An 18,188-nucleotide genomic window follows, 5' to 3' on the forward strand; every position below is an offset into this window, starting at 1 on the left:
ATTTTTTCCCATAACTGCATAAACACTTTTTTCGACGAACAACTGCCTAAGTGCATCAGCGAGCTCTACTTAAAGAATATATCTACAACGTTTATTTTTCTCGCATAAAGTTGTAATGTTTAAAAATCAAAAATTCTAAATTCCTGCATGTTAATTATCATACAAAGCCGAATGTTAATTAAGCACAATTGCGCTTCCACAAAAATAAAATTTTATAGCAGCTTATTGTTGTTGAGAGATTTATCGACAAATTATATACATACATGTATATTTAACTATTATACACGCGTGTTAATTTGACGGCAAAGAAAAATCTTTATTTTAATGAATTGTCCTAAAGCAACTCTTCCTCTCGTCGACTTTGCTCTAGATCGAAAGTGACACAAAATATAGCTTGTATTCACACAGAAACACACACATGTGCGCATTCACACCCACGCCTACACATACATGTACACTCTTAACCAAAATATTATCGTTATCGATGTCTACGATAAATTGTTAAACCAAAGAAACGAAGTGACATCGAATCTCAGAAAGAATCGTTGTCACTCGCCGATTTGTAATTAACGTTTAATAATATTTATGATTTTTTTTCCTAATAGCATATACCATGTATGTTTCCTGTCGTGATATTACCCTGCCATTTCCTCTTTCCTCGTACCTCGGTAGGAACTTTAAGAATATCGAATTCTCGTGTCGCTTCTTACTCTCTTGTACCTCTTAACGGGCGCTCCATTAGACGCTCGGCCCCCCGTATAATCTAATTAATTAATTCCCTAATACGTTGTACTTGGTCCGATTGTTTAACTGCATATACGAGCCAAAATCGATTCTAGCCGTTGTTACGTCTGTGTGATTGTAAGACATCAATTTTGCTTCGTATCGGGTGGCATTGCGATGTTTCGCCCCGAGTCTGTCACATCGAGTATATTTGTTTTGTTCGCAAGGCGAGAACGTGTAATGCACAGCATACTGTATACATACACAACGATGATGTAGTATGCATACAACTCGAAACTTCACATGTGAAAAAGATACAGGATGAAACAGAAATAAAATGCGAAAGAATGAGAATGCTCGATTAAAGAAGATGAATGATCTATACACGAGGTTGCACCATCGTGTCTGAAATAAATCATAAAGTTTTTTTATTATAACAGTACATATTGAAAACATTTATTAAGAATCTATATGGACATAATATTAATTTTCCTGAAAATGTGTAAAAATAAAGATACATTATAATTAATATTATAATTAATTAAAAATACCATTGCGTGAAAATTGCAGTAATTGGATTATCTCGAGTACTCAGGACTGAGATTTTGCAATGCAACCATTGAATTAACCCCTTCTGCTCGATGCAACATTACAATTATCCGGCAAATTTACACATGCGACTGAAAATAACGTTACGCTATTAATTAGTGATTTTTTGGAAAATATGCAACGAAACTTTTATGGGACTCTCGGTGTCAAACAAAACGATCTTTTAGATCAGTTAGCTCAAATAATTAAATGTAAATAAATTTATAACGCAACCTATACGATTGCGCGAAAAATACTCAAAAAAAAAAAAAATAAATTTAAAATTATATATAGTTATTCTATTAAAAATAATTAAATCACAGAATCTCATCACGGAAAATACGTGACAAATTTGTGTACATTATGCGTTTGATAGAATGCAATTTTATTGTAAAATATTTACATAGTATTGTTACGAATTCATAGAATAATGTGTGTAGAATTAAATAGATGAATAAATTGTTGTTGTGATTTACATAATTTATATCTTTACATTCCTTTTTATATATCAGAGATCGATAAGAGAGTTTTATTATACCAAGAGTCTCATACGCACTACGTTAATACATTGTCGTTAGGAAGGGGTTAAAAGGGATCAAAGTATCAAAGAGCTCGTAGCTTAACCACGTACATATATAATCACGCTTCCATCGCGTTTCTGTGCACATTATTGTAAATCGCGGACGAACGTGTTATTAAAACGTGATAAAACGGTATTTTTTTCGACCAATACGATATTTATAAGCCTATTATTTTTAGCATATAACATATCCAGCGAAATAAACATGATTGTTTTAAACACTTATTTTCCTTTATATATGTATTTACATATTTATATTGTATGTATACATGCAAACTTTATATTTGACAAAACCTCGATGAAGTTAATTGATAAATAAACTTGTTATATATATATATATATATATATATATGTACATGTATACATTTTTTATTTGTCAATTGAGCTTCCCACGGATTTTGCCAAATATGAAGCTTTGCATAAATCAATACAAGTTGATCAGAAAATTGAAAGGCATGCGATAAATATTTTGTTTGTTACATGCGTCAAAATAAATTGTAATTTTTGATAATTGTGATTTTTGTGTCGAGTTGGGTAAATTTTAGTTAAAAAAAAAATGAGAAAAAATATAATTTTTTAATTATTTTGTAACATGGAAAAGGCATTCGAGTTTGATTCATCTCGCTGAATATCATTAAAAGCAATAGGCGAGCGGAATTCGATAAAGTAATATGCAATTTGCGTTCGTCGCGCGATTAAAGTCATATGGAGAAACAAGAAGCAATAATCTTTACACGCGTAACAAAACTCGACCCACGATTATAAAGACGAGACCCGAGCTCTCGCGAGTAAGCGCATTTTAATCAAGCGTGTAATCTTCGGCGTATCTTGTCGGTGTGGTTTTCGTCGAAAAGAATGCTTGCGAAGAATTCTTGCTACGCCGTAGATTATTCGGAAGAAAGAAAGAAACAAGAAGAGAGTTCGAGTCGAGAGTCTCTGTCGAATCGAGAGTGAGAGAAATAAACATCGAGATACGTATACGTCGCATCAGAAGATGCAATCGATTTCTGATAATATGATGCAGACGTGCATCACTAAAAAATACATCGTATATCGGGTCCCATTGCGATCGAGATGATATTAACGTGGATTCGCTTCGAGAACGGTCTATATAATAATAAGAGAATCTTATTTTCTCCGCGTAACTTCATATAATAGAAAGATATAGATAATAAGCAGCCGCTTATATGTTTCGCACGCAGTTATATATATTATATAATTACGTAATTGCGTGAGAAGCGTGCGTGCGAGCAGCGTGCTTCATTGCGATCATCTCATTGATGGCTTATTTCCGGCGCCCCCGCCGACACAAAGCGTCATAAATCATGTTTTTATGGCAACATTTGTAAACGACCGAATAACGAACCGAATTGCGAGCATATACGCCACATTATGTTAAATACGTTATATCATTAGCGTAGATGAGACAGAAAGAGAAAGAGCACCTACGGAGCTCGCGCGTATTTATTCGGCGCTTACGTATCGATCATCTCGTAATTAATTCAATAAGTAATGATTTTTCATCGTTGTGAAATTAATTTTGTGGGCTTTGTATTTATTCCAGTATAATTTGTGTTAATCTCATTCGATATTTTATGTGTAAAGATCGTCAATATACTTATAAAAGTATACTTTATAAATTATTTTTACATAATGTATCGATTATAGGGAAAAAAATTTGAAAATTACAAAGTTATCAAAATATGCTCAAGTTTTACGGGATGACGACTCGTTTTTCTTGGACCGCGATAAAGCTTCGAGCTTTATAGATACCCGGTATACCAAAAGTTATCGAGCAAAGTTATGTTCGAGAAGTCGAGCTCTGGTGCTAAAGGCGGTAATATTTCGGTGGCGATTTATCAACGACTCGATGATTAATCTTAAAACCTTTTGTATGTTTATATGCAGTTAAATGATGTGTACATAATTATGTAATTCAGTGTCGTAAAATTAAACCGATTGTAATATCTACACGTACCTCGTTTAGCGAAAGGCATATGCTTCGAATTATCCTTGTAAAATTTCATAAGACGATTAAACGGAGAAATCCTTTGAGAAATCTTCGTTGTTGTTGATTGCTAAAAGGTCGCAGTAGAAACCGTTCCAGTTCCTTTTTATTATTTTTTTGCACAACCATAAAATAACTTGATATTTGTTTAGATTTTTAGATAATATATGTCATAAATTTCCGCAAAAATTTTCTCTCTCGCTAAATATAATAATATATCGCGCGATGCCGCATGAAATTTGATTGAACGCTTTGCGGCGCATGCGCACGGTATCAACGTTGTCACGAGAAATATGACCGTAGAACTTGTATATACGCGCCATTTTTTACGCGCAAAGAGAAAAATGAAGTTTGTCGCTGTTGGTAAAGTACATGCACATTGTTACCGATATGTAATGATAATTAATTCTACGAGCGACCACTATTGGTCGCTGCGATCGCTCGACACTTCGAAAAATGACAGTGCCGCTGTGAATTTGGCGGTTAAATTTACAAAGTTTATACGTGTGACAGATAACCTCTACGATAACAGTCTGACAGACTATTTTATTTATTTATAATGTTAGCCACCGCCGGAATAACATCTGTACATGTTAAAAAATTAGGTAAGCGACGCAAGAGGATGCGATTAATTATTTAAACCAGAACAAACATTCATGTATCTTTTCGCAATATATATATAAATTTTTTTTCGCGATATACTTTAACGTTGCTTTTAGGCCATACAATCGATGAAATACGATTACGAGCTTTGGATAATATTATTTCCAAATACGATCTTGGTTTCGTATGCGACTGCGACGCTGTCAAAAGAGAGATCATTCAGAGGCTATTCAATTGGTTTTTGTTTGAGCTTGCTCCACAGCCAGAGAAAGTACTGAATTTATTATTGCGGTTGGCAAAGGTACTTGGGCTATTTCGCTTATATGACAAGTTAATCTGAAACATTTTATTATGGAGAACTTGTTGTATTTTATTTAATGTACAATCTTTACTTTAAGACAGATGCAAAAAGTTACTTGAATGCATTTGGCAAATTAAAGTTTCAAAATGAACTTTACGAATTAAGAAGAAAGCTCTCTCCTGAATGGTATGCAAAATTGGACGAAATTGAGGAAGCTGTTATTCATTCAGAAAGAAATCAGATAGATGTCTCAAATGTAAATAAAAAGGTGTGAAAATATTTATATATATTACTTTTTATATTATTTTTTATTCATATATATACATGGAAAGAAATAAATATAGTCACATTGTAGGATTCGTCTTTAAATGCAGTATGTTCAGACTTTGATAGATATATAACACAAACACAAAATTATACTAGATATAAAAATAAGGATTATGAAAGAAAAGATCATGATGATTTACACAGTGTATTCAATCTGCCATCTATCTTGGATAGGTAAGATCATTGACACAAAAGTTAGAAATCTATTATTGTTACAGCATTGTTAAGCATTAGAAAAATTTCAACAGTAGCTAAATTATAAGAAAAAGATACTGAGAAAAATGTTTTTTTCTAAATGTATATAGCTGTGTATGCAATACAAAATTAATATATATATATATATATGTATATACATTTGTATGTGTAGTACAATACCACTTGATATAACATTGGAACGCGAGAATGGCGTACAAGTTTCTGAGATGACAGAAAGTGGTATAAAATGGCTAATAATGCCATGGCAGCCACTGGTTACGTCAGACAAAGGAGTACTTACTGCGGTTGAAGAAGCTCTTAATAATATTATTGATATTAATCATATATTACATACATGTCAATTTATAACAAATGTTATGATGCAAGATTTTCCAGCAGAGGTTTTTCTTCAACGACCAGCCATAATTATGGTAAACGGCTTCTCTTTATAAATTACATATTTATTGTTCTGAGTAGAAATATATAATCCAAATGCCGCTATATGTGTAATCCAAAATAACATTACAGATACTTCATGGGCTTCTTAAGTCAAGCACTAACATGTCAGAAACTAACATCAGATCTGTGGTTCCAACTGTGTTAAGAACCTTGCGTAAACTGACGCGGTCTCTAAAGTTTCGTATTTACTATTATTGTGAACCATGTGTGGCAAATAAAAAGCAAAAGGTAAATAAAAATGTAATAATAACAATTAATAATTATATTTTCCTTTTTTTGATACAAAAAATTAATATTTCTTAGAACATAATTATCAAGTTTTTTACTTATTGACTATGTATCTTTAATAATATTTTTATTTACACAGTTATTAGCTAGTAAATTGGATAGCAATGTTTACACATCTTCGGAAGCTGGAGATGGTCCGGATGGTGGTTTACCCGAGGCAAACTATCAAGCATATCAATCAGCAGCAAGTATCATTTAAATTTTTTATCAAGTTTATCATATTCTTAATATTTTATAATTGTACAATACTATCTTCTAGGGAACTAGCGATAGGAGTCAGAGTATCAGCGAAAATGTCGACGATTCTGTCTTGCAATTGCAACAAATGCTTCTGCCAGTTTATTGTATAGAGTCTCTAAAACTTGTTCTTAATCAGTTAAGTTTACCTGTCGACTCCACTTTTCCTCTACGAAACATCAAGTACATCACAGATTTAACTCACGAATTAGTACAATTGCTTATAATTAGTATAATGCCGAATATCTGGCTCTGCAATGATGGTACAGCATTGAAGATAAACGCTGATTTGAAAGCGCTATTTAATTTAATGGGGGAGGTGATGGAGTACTTTGAAAACTGTAGTAATGTGGATTACTTGAGGATAACATACTTGCATCTTACCACCATTACTATGAGATTATTGAGCAGTATTGTACCATTGGAACTGGCAGACACTGTTATACCAAATAGTTTAAAGGCGTCTATAGCAAATGCTATAATGGATGCTCCGATATACCTATTGTATCCAGCATTACATTCCATGCTCTTGGAATATACTCGTGTAAGTAACTTTATTATATTTTTCTATTTCATTTATCATAATATTGATTAGTAATACAATTTTTTTTTATTTGCAGCAATTTCAAGGGGCTAATCAGATAGAGTTGATAAAATTATATGATGAAACTAAAACTGTTGCAAAGTCTATGCACGCAGCTATCTCTGTATTAAAAGGTTCATTGGAACAATCGCCTTCAGAGACTTTAAAAATGTTATACACATCTAAGTTGAGTTTGTCATATCATAAAAATTTAACTATTGTAAAGATTGCTGTAAAGTTTCTACAAGATATTTCGAGATATTCTCTGAGTAATGAAGACTATGCACTAGCAACAAAACTGATATTAAATTTATTAGCAAATGGAGATGTAAATGTTCAGCATGCGACATATGTCGAGTGCCATATTCTGGTTAAAAATATTTTGGGAGTAGAATATAACAAAGACAAACTATCATGGAAAAACTTGATGTTTTTACTTGAACCGAATGTTTTGACCGAAATTATCTCTCACGGTGCGATGAGCGAGGATAGTAGGGTAATAAAAGTTTATATATTTTAATTAAAATATATATATTTTTCAAATACTATTACAAAGTGTTATGTGTTTAGTTTCACAGTGCTTTTTTTATTGGTTTGATATTTAGATAAATGAGATATCAAAAGACATGTTAGTGTTTATTCTGAAAGGAAGCATACAAATGGGCGAAACTGGATGGTTAAAAACTTTAGAAGCTCTTGTTCCTGTACTCTATCTTTTGCAGTGTCATGCTGATACCCATACAGTTTTAGGTCAGTGTGTAACCAAGATATTTGATCCTGATGTTTCCAACAGTATACAATTGCCATTTATCGAGGTAATTTGACATAATTGAAGATATATTTTCCATATTACATTACATTCTTTGTCGTGCTACACAACTTTTGATTTCAGGTGTTAAAAGGCAATTTAAGATTTCTCTATTCACCTAACAGTGATATACGGGAAGAAGCATTATGTCGCTTAATCTGGCTTCTTGGCAAAGAAAATGATTCTGTTCAAAAATTACCACGTTTGTCATCTTTACACGGCTTACCTCTCAGTTCACTCTGCATATTTGAACGTAAAACGTTCGTTAAGCGATCAGAAGGCAATTATCAGGTTACATATTTACATTCAGAATATTTAGAAGTCTTTTATAATCTTGATTTATTTCTACTTGACATATATTAGTCCTATACTAGTCTTTTGTATTCAAATAAAATTCTTTTAAAGATATATGATTTTAGAAATTATTCTAATAAAAATATTTCATTTTCAGAGGAGCAACATGTTGTCAGTATTGGAAATGTTGAATGAACCAAACGTCGATCCGAAAATACGGAAATCCGCATTAGTACAAATTAGCGTGATGCTTTCTGATACTTCTCTGCACAAATTATTCATTAATCAAGGTGGATTGCCTTTAATCTTGGACATTTTCAACAAAGCTCTGGTAAGCTATTGTACTTTATAAAAGAGAATATTATAATCACGTTTCTTTTATTTGAAACCATTACTTTTAGATTGAGAAAGACTATATAAATTATCCAGATTCTGTGATACCAATAATCAGCATATTAAAACTGCTGGCCTTTTTTGAATGTTCTATACGACACGAGTTATCTCTCAGCGCCAATGTTCTCTTTAATATTATAAGAAGTATGTATAGTTTATCATACAATCTCATTTTGTTCAAAAAGTATCAAAGACAAATATTTAATAATATTCCATTGTTATTTTTGTTTTATAATTTATAATATAATATAATTTATAATAATTTATAATTTATAATTTATAATAAATTTAATTCAAAAAATGTATAAAAATTTCTGTATTAGGTCTTTTTCTATTTCCAAACAACGAATGTGTAAAAACCGATGGCGCGCAACTGCTGTGTTTACTTCTTTATAGCGAGCACATTATAAGAGTTAGTGAAAAAGCAACATTAATGGAAAACAGTATTGCATCACATATTTCGTTACCTTATATTGTTGTGACAAATATGAAATTGCCGTTTGAGTGCAAATCTCATTGGAAAACGAGTTTACACAGACGATCTGATATATCATGTAAGTTTATAGATATAATATCTATAATTGTAGTAATAAATTATTTCACACAACTGGAAAAAAAATTGATTTTGGCATGAAAAGCTTTTTGCTATCTTCAAATCATGGAGTTAAAACTAGCAAACAATCTTTTTCAATTTTTAGTACTTCATGGTAACAATCCAGTAGCCTTAACTTTCATTAGACAATATTGGGCATGGGAATGGAATGATGGCATAAATATGTTATGGAAAAGCTTGGATGATTTAAAGAATTCTGAAATCACACAAAAATTGATGATTCTTGAAAAGGATTTCCTCTCTCTGCAATATAGCTTTCCTCAATATTGTTGTCAACAGCAACTCTACAATATCCAAAATTCTACTGCACACTATAGTGTTACATGTGCATTAGATTATCTCACAATGTAAGTTATTATATATAACAATAATCTTTCCTATATAAATATATTTTGACTTTAAATCAAAAGCTAAATATATATATTATATATATATATATAAAATTAGTAAAATAAAATTAGTAAATAATGCATGCTCCTTTTATATATATATATATAAAAGGAGCATGCATTATTTACTAATTTTATTTTATTTTTTAGGTATCTAAAATTTTACAAAATACTACAACGTAATAATGAAAAAGATATGGATTCACTACCTTGGGAACAAACGTTCGAACGATTTTTATTATCACATCCCACTAGTAAAGAGGACTGCGACTTATTTGTAGACGTTTTAATCTTTTTGCAATTATATCTAAATGTGACGAAAAAAGGTAAAAAGATGTTAAATAACATTATATTAGATTTTAAATAACATTATCTTTCGATATCGTTGTTTCTTCAGTGAAAATTATATTAGAATGATGCTAAATCTTTTCTAATTCTCAGGAAAAGGATCGTGGATCAGTAAGATTATGAAAAACATGACAAGGTCGTTGGCAGATTTATTTAAGAACTTGGAAGTCGATAATCAGAATGTACATCAATCTATACTTAAATTAGTACGTACATGTTCCGCGATCGAAAAGATGCAGAAATCCAATGAGGAACCTAAGAATACTTGGATTAAATTTGTAGAGTTTGTTGTTTCGACACTATGTTTCGGAGATCAGCAACATTTTTACAATCTCGGTTAGTATTTATTAGATTTGTTCAAATTGTAATTTAAACAAAAAATTTTGTTATAGAAAATTGATTTCTACGAAACTTAATGTCATAATTTTTTTCCTTTTTTATTTGTTATAGCATATCTCGATTGGTTGCTAACATGTTTAACATATTTAATCGGACAATGCGAATGGGGAAATCATAAGACCTTATTATTGTCTCTTTGCAACACGCTTATAGAACCAATTGTGTCCTTTCATGGTGCTGGTACAGTTAGTTTTATGGGTTTATCGATAACAAGAAACTCAATAATATGTCTTAATCACTTGTTACATCAGATGCAAGTGCATTTTAATAAAAATGTAAGTATATATCTTCGATTTAATGTCTATCGAGAACGATATATTTATCGATTACTAAAATTAATCCTCGATATAATTTTTTAATAATCATTTTTTGCATAGCCGATTAATTATTAATTTCAACAAAAGTGAATAATTATTATATTATTTCAGTCATGGATAGTATTTTGGCATGAAGAGGGTCGCTCTATTAATTGGTTGCCTATGTTATGGCAAAATCGAGATCCCTTGGTACGCGCTTCGGCTTTGCAATTACTGGCAGGTCTGATGAACACAGTACACACTGCGTCGCAACTTCTAAATGCAATTGCTATGGCGCCGAGTGATCTATGTCATACATTACTTCAATGCATCGCGAACAGAGAAGAAGCTTGTTTAGTTAGAGAACAAGCATGTATCGCATTTTGCAATATGCTGAAGAATTCGGTGACTTATCAATGTGTAAGTGCAAAGAGACCATATCTCTAAATAAAAATGTAAAGACATTTAGTCTTAAACTTCGGACTTTATTTTCCTTGCTATTAAATAATGTATTCGTGTGTCTATATATTTGAATTTATGTAAAAATTTATACATATCTTTTCTTTGGAAAATGTGTATATATTTTAAAAAATTATCTTGATTTTTAATTGAAATTTTTCTTTTATGCAGGATGATTCTTTACAATCACAAGCCATTATAATATATGTCGAGCAATGCAATATCTATCATGAAATTGGTATCCTGTGTTCCAACATTTATACGTCGACCACTTTAGATGCAGAACAGTCGGAATATCAAAGAAATAATGGCAAAATAACTTTCATACAGAGTACGCAATCTGGTTGTTTTTCACTGGTACCGCGCATCGTATCATATCTATACAACTGTCAGGATGAATTACAAGCATGTAATTACATTATTTAATTTTTTATCTTTTTTTAGTGATATGTATATCTGTTTTATATAATTTATAATTTTTTTTATATCGAGTTTAGTTTCCGGCAGAGATTCGGAAATAACAGACGTGGATAGTTCTATTCAGTTAATCGCGACACCTTCGCTCATTACAGCTGCTTGTCATTTATTGAACAATTTAATATTCATCGGACTACACGAAGTAGTTCGACAAATTTATGAACATTCTATTGATAAGTATTTATTTGGGTATGTATATGAAAAAATCTGTATATAAAACATACAAATTATTTTCAACTTATTTTATTTATTCTCTTTTGTTTCAAGGTGTTTTAAAGAAATTCCAAAAAATAACGAAAGCAGGAAGAATTTAAGCCATTATGCCGATGTATTGGAAATGTATATTAACATCTGTACAGTTCTAACAAATTGCCTTACGCACAGCAACGAATACACAGCGGTCGTTCTTTTTTCCTCGGACTCGCTTTACACTTTATTCTGCTATTTAAATATAGATTTGTATCGTAAGTATATATTGCAAATTTATTTTAAATATAAATCCTTTTAATATTCTTTTAATATTTGCTTCCATAACTTATTTATATAGAAGCTGCCGAACCACGCTTGATGTACCTACGCAATAGACTGTGGACGGAAATCTATAACTTTATAGCTATGCTTTCATTAACGGAAGACCAACATTTCGAAGCCATTCAAAACGCGCTGGAATTATGCGGGCCAGAAACTGTAATGGTTTCCATTTATTTTGCGATAAAAGACTCGACGACAGATCTGAGAATGAGTGCCATCGGTTGTTTAGCCTTTCTACTCTCCCAGGAGATTCAGAAAGACTCGCTGGGGAAAAGCGACGTCTCTTTATTACGGACAACACTCGATACGGTACTCGATACGCGTGTCGCAATTGAAAACAAGAGCAATAATTTGCGAGACGTCATATCCAGCGTGAACAAATTGTCGATAAGAGATGCGAACGTGCATTCCAAAAAATCGAACGAAAGTGAAAAAAAATCACATTCGATAGACAAATCACTGAATCAAGAACATATTACAATAGGAGGTGAATTATGCGGGCTCTTGCTACATCTTTTCATTGCTCATAATTATGCGAAATCCAAAAAAAATTGCAAACAGTCGGAGGATAAAGATCTTATTATAGGTGCACTGACTAATTTATTGTATGTGTCGAAGGAAGCAAAACAAACTGCACTGCAGGGTAATCTTCCTGAGACGGCATTGATGATTCTCAAAGAACTGTATGTTAAGTTAAATCTTCAACCATTTGAACTTTATAAGAAACAAGTAGAAAAGAAGGTAAGAAAATATTAAAATTTTTTTCTAGAAATATCTGCTATCCTTGCAATTTCTATAAAAAAATCACCTTTTTTATCGCACAGACTCATCCTCTGTTACGTGATGTGAACAGTATTTTCATACTTCTGATGAACTTTATGTATGGAGATGCAAACGTTAAGGAAAGCCTAACGAAGGAAGGTTTAGCAGATGTAGTGCACAAACTATGGGCCTGGATAGCATTAAATAAAACAGTGTCAATATCTGCCTTGAAATTGTTGGCGACATTCACAACAAAATGTAACGTTGGTAAGATAATGGATTAATATGGCACTAAAGTATTGTTAAAACCATTGATAAATATGTATAAATAAATGTTTATATATTTTTTTATTTATTATGTAATTTTTTTAGTTAATCCGATTTTGTTGTACTTTTTTCAGCCGCGCAATCTTTAACATTAACTACAATATTGCCGGGAAGCGGATTAAGGAAAACGCCAAATACGCTCGCGTTGATACACATTATCATACAAGTGGTGAGCAAAGAAATCGAAAGAGCTGGTCAAATTTTCGATAATCACAAGATGCACTTTGCTTTTCATATTTTACGAAATGCGGTGCATGTTCACGAGTGTAGAGTCTGTATTTCAAAGGTAATAATTGTCCATTCTTATTATATCAGATAAAGATAAAACACGAGAGAGTTTAAATGAATATATTGGTCGTAAGTTATAAATTATGAATTAAAAAATTATTTATTTTACAGAGTAATCTTCTTCAATTTTTTACTAAAATACATCCTATTATTACTAAAAGGGTAAAGCCGTGGCCATTAGTAGAGATGTATTGCCTAGAATTTTTAATAGATTTTACTTATTATGAAGAAGGACAGTTATGTGTACCAAAGGTAAAAATACGTAAAAAAATATATATATATAAAAACAGAAAATAGATATGTACTAGTTCTTTAAATAAATACATGTATATTGTAATATTTTAGGCTACTGATGCTCTAGATGTTTTAATACACTTGGCAAAGTGTTCATCATCATCGAACAAAGTTCTCGCAATATCGATTCTACGCAATTTAGCATTCAACATAACGAACAGAGCTCGACTCCTTAGTTCAGGTAAATTCATAAATTAATGTCAGTACTAATTTATTTACTATAGACTGTGTCATATATATCTTTATTATTTTTTAGTGGACTTTATCAATTTTTTACACGATATCTTTAAAAATGGATCGCCTTGCGAAATCAACTTGGCCGGTTCTATGTTATGGTCCTTAATCAGCAATAATCAAAAGGGAAAACTCATTATTAGAAGCGCAGGATTTTCACAGAGCATTCGAGAAGCTCTTGGTAGATTTACATTGTCGAATATTGATGCCAGTAAACAGGAGCAGGAACTAGTCAAGATTCTGCAGTATGTTCTCACCATTCTCAGCCCAGTCGAAGTAAAGAACAGTGGCACATAAAATTTAATTGCAATTTTACCAAACATTCGAATGTTGTACATAATTACTTATAATTTACATTGATTTGTAAAATAACCCAATGATGTAATATTTTTTATATACATAGTGTTGTATAGTTTTTATTAGAGACACATTTTGGATAAATACAGTAATCTATAAAATGTCAATTTAGGTAATTAAGCAACATACATTTGTTTATCAATGATTCCTTTTGTAACAAATCTACATGTTCTACATAAATTTATATATAAATGTTAACTTATCTATGCAAACATGCTTAATTGTCTAAATATATTCTATCTTTTATTCAGAAGAATTTATAAAAAGTCTGTACATATGCAAAGAAAAACTAATGAAACTGACTTTTTGTATCTAAAAAATATATTGCATTTTTTAATTAAGATATGTTAAGACATTTTTATATTTAAGTACGTTATTTGATTAAGTTCTTTGTGTGTGCTTTTTATGCAAATTTATTTGGATTAGACTTTTACTTTCGAAAAATCTATGACTAGGTATAGAAAAAAGATTAGTAATAAATGAGAAAAGTATATAGTAAAGAAATAAAAAAGTACATTTTCTATATTTTTACGCTTTTTTTCTATATTGTTTTATTTATTTCTGTTAAAAATTATTTTTAAAAAATTCTTAGATTTGTAAAGATAAATTTTTTTATTCGTTTTATTAATTAATTTTTATTCTTCATATCGTTATCGATCAAGTTAAGAAATATATATCGAAAGGTGCAAGAAGAATTCTGTGATAAATAACACCAGAAAGAAGCCTGAAGGCCACTTCGACTAAATGCGATTAATTCGTTTTCTTTTTCTCTCTAAAGACAGAAATCCATAAGAAGGGAAAGAAATTATATATGTCAATATAATATGATGAATTTTTATACAATTTTTATACTAGTATAGAGTTATATTTGGTAAATGTATTTATACACAGTAAATTTCTACATATTTTTCATTATCAAATTTACATTCAGTTATATTTAATAAATATATTTATGCGTGTGTCCATAATAGGAGATTTTTATTTTTCACAAATAATCATTAATATATCATTATAATTTGTATTACAATGTTCATTATAATAAATGTAATAAATAAATAATACGAAATGTAAAATAAGGAAATAGAATCATTGTACAGTTTGTACACAGCAAGTCGTAAGATTGCTTATTTTTTACGCATATTATATTTCGTAATCGCGTTTCACATACACGCTTTAAAGCGTGTTAAATGTATTGAACTAATATCATTTTAGTTAAAGAAGTTTACATGCTTAGAATTATTACATACTGACGCCGGCACGTGCGTCTCGCGTTCGGTCACTTCGAGGTCGAGTGCACCGCCAACCCTTTTTGCGACGATAACATTATAAATACGTCTAAAACGAAATTCCGGCATTTTATCGGTTTGAAAATAATTTTAAATCCCATATTAATCAATAGTTTTTCAATTTTAATCAGTAACTTTTAATTACATACCTATGTAATTATAATTTTACTTACATATTTAATTCAACATTTTATAAAAATCTGATAAAAACTCATAATTTATTTTCCAATATTTTTTGATTGATGTATATTACTTGTAAATTATATTGTTAATTATTATATAATTATTATTATTAAAATTTATTTATAAATTGAGATCAAAATTTATATTTTAATCAAATAAATTAAATAGAATAATCTATAATAAACATACACACACACATACACACACATACATACATATATATGTATATAATAAAAACAATTTATAATAAATAAATATTAAAATATTAAATTGTATTTAAAAAATTAATTTTTAAAAGCAATGATAGAATAAACCCAAGTAGCACATGTTCGTTTAATAAACGTTTCATAACGTTTTCTAAACGTATCTTTTCGTATTAGATACGTTTAGAAAACGTTTATAAAACGAACAGTGCTACCTGGGAAAGTATCTATATACATATAGTAGAATATTATCTATTCTTTTCTCTCTCTTTTTCTCTTTCTTTCTCATATAGAAAAAGACAAAAACACATGTAATACATAGAAATAATAAATTAAATAATTATTATGAGAGAGAGAATATTTATTTAATATAATTAATATGATAAATTTCTACAATAGCATAGAGTTATTTTCAGTAATTTACACGCAGTAAATTTCCACATATTTTTTTACTATTAACTTTTACATTTCAATTTATGTCTAATAAGCATATACTTATGCATATGTATGTAGTTGTTTCCATTTCTTCACAAATAATCTTTAACATCATTAACATATATATAATAATTTTCATTACAAAATGTATTTATTATAATAAATGTAATTAGGAAATAGAATCATTGTACACAGTTATGTAGTAAGTTATAAGATTTTTGGTAAGTAACTTTACGCATTTCATCGTAATCGCATTTCACATACGCACATTTTAAAACGCGTTAAATATATATCGAATAATAATATCATTTTAGGTAAGAAATTTTACATGTATTTTAGAATCACTTGATGTATATACTTTAATGCGTCAAATTTTATTACGTGTATGATAATATTATATATTATCATACACGTAATACGATAGTATTTGTTATTCGTTTGGTGCGAGAAGAAAGAGAGAGAGAGTGAGAGTGAGAGTGAGAGTGAGAAAATAACATACTTGACGTCATGCGCCGCGCAGTAAGAGAGGGGAGAGACCGTCGCGTACGTGACTCATGACAGCCGCGAGTCATTCATTCCGAGTCTGGCGGGCCTAATGTGCGCACGTGTCTTTACTCCGGCGCCGGCGCCGGCACGTGCGTCTTGCGTTCGGTCACCTCGAAGTCGAACGCGCCGTAAACGCTTTTCATAAACGTTTTTCACGACGATAATATACAATAATAATAATAAACAAAACTTAACGTGTTAAAATATGTCTAAAAGGATTTCGAAATACGTAAATAAAATATATGTGATCACGAATTCCCAAATCTTGTATTATTGCGAATTAAGACTCCTCAAATCATTTTCACAAAGGTTTTAAAAGTTTAAAGATGATTAAAAGATATAATAGAATATCTTTTTCTCCTTTTTCTTTTCTCCTCTCTTTCTTCCTGATAGAAAAAGATAAACATTATACGGGTAATATATAAGAATAATTAAATAGTTACGACAAAAAAAAAGATAGAATATTTATTTAATCCTTAACATAGTATGATAAATTTCTATAATAGCAAAACAGATTGTATTGAATATTATATTATATTATTATATAATTATATTAATATTTAATTGCATTGGAGATGCAACCAATCGGTCCATGTCCGTGTGCTACATCCATAATTTTTTATCATCACTGAAAATAATTATATAATATTCTCTCTTTCGTAGTAACTAATATTTAATTATTCCTGTATATTATACGTGTTTGGCTTTTCATTCTATCATAGGGAAGAAAAAAAAGAGAGAACAGATATTCTAATTATTTTATTTTATCATTACTCTTAAAAATTGATTTATTAAATACAATTTAATATTTTAATATTTATTTATTACAAAAATTTTTTTATTATATATGTGTATTTATTCTATATTATTCTATTTAATTTATTCGGTTAAAATATGAATTTTGATCTCAATTATTTAATTTTTTAAGATTTCTCAATAATCTAACTTTAAAAGATTTAATAATAATATTAAATAATTGATAACTATAACAAAATAATTAACAATAAGTAATTTATAAGTAATCAAATAATATTTGAAATAAATCAAAAAATATTTGTGAATGAATTATAAATTTCTATTAGATTTTTATATAATTTTTAATTTAAATATGTAAATCAAAATTATAATTATACTTATTTAATTAAAAATTATTGATGATGATTAAAATAAACCAAAAATTATCCGAATTATATGTTGCGTTTGGTGTCATATATTTTAATTGTAAAAATTTCATTAATCTATTATTTTTAAATTGATAAAATGCGAAATATGAAAGTTTGATTTTCTTTAGTAAAATATATGATATATATTATATGTGATTATATGAATAAGTGATTATAAATAAAAATAAACCTCGCGAAAGAGATGAACTTC

At 29.7% G+C, this 18,188-nt stretch overlaps 1 protein-coding gene across 1 annotated transcript; it reads left to right on the top strand.

Moving 5' to 3' along the window:
- The first annotated feature begins 4,094 nt into the window (after window positions 1–4,094).
- Window positions 4,095–14,372, top strand: Ana3 (rotatin homolog anastral spindle 3). Its single transcript, XM_072891655.1, has 28 exons — window positions 4,095–4,504; window positions 4,619–4,803; window positions 4,901–5,071; window positions 5,159–5,304; window positions 5,498–5,756; window positions 5,854–6,012; window positions 6,152–6,256; window positions 6,332–6,853; window positions 6,930–7,388; window positions 7,498–7,707; window positions 7,785–7,991; window positions 8,152–8,325; window positions 8,396–8,531; window positions 8,711–8,941; window positions 9,086–9,347; window positions 9,540–9,715; window positions 9,831–10,073; window positions 10,188–10,411; window positions 10,565–10,852; window positions 11,063–11,300; window positions 11,389–11,557; window positions 11,636–11,832; window positions 11,916–12,640; window positions 12,724–12,928; window positions 13,063–13,274; window positions 13,388–13,528; window positions 13,622–13,751; window positions 13,827–14,372. Exons 1-28 carry the CDS (start codon window positions 4,459–4,461, stop codon window positions 14,099–14,101), a joined length of 6,495 nt encoding a protein of 2,164 aa, XP_072747756.1. The 5' UTR covers window positions 4,095–4,458; the 3' UTR covers window positions 14,102–14,372.
- The last annotated feature ends 3,816 nt before the right edge of the window (window positions 14,373–18,188 follow it).

The sequence above is a fragment of the Anoplolepis gracilipes genome, chromosome 4 (genome assembly GCF_047496725.1).
Source record: "Anoplolepis gracilipes chromosome 4, ASM4749672v1, whole genome shotgun sequence".
NCBI classification, from domain to species: Eukaryota; Metazoa; Arthropoda; class Insecta; order Hymenoptera; family Formicidae; genus Anoplolepis; species Anoplolepis gracilipes.

What these genes read in the sequence shown, in the direction of transcription:
- Ana3 (XM_072891655.1), top strand. Translation starts at nt 4,459, where the DNA reads ATGTTAGCCACCGCCGGAATAACATCTGTACATGTTAAAAAATTAG. An exon ending in AAGTGCATTTTAATAAAAAT is followed by an intron (nt 10,412 to 10,564) that starts GTAAGTATATAT and finishes ATATTATTTCAG; the next exon opens with TCATGGATAGTATTTTGGCA. An exon ending in CACAACAAAATGTAACGTTG is followed by an intron (nt 12,929 to 13,062) that starts GTAAGATAATGG and finishes TACTTTTTTCAG; the next exon opens with CCGCGCAATCTTTAACATTA.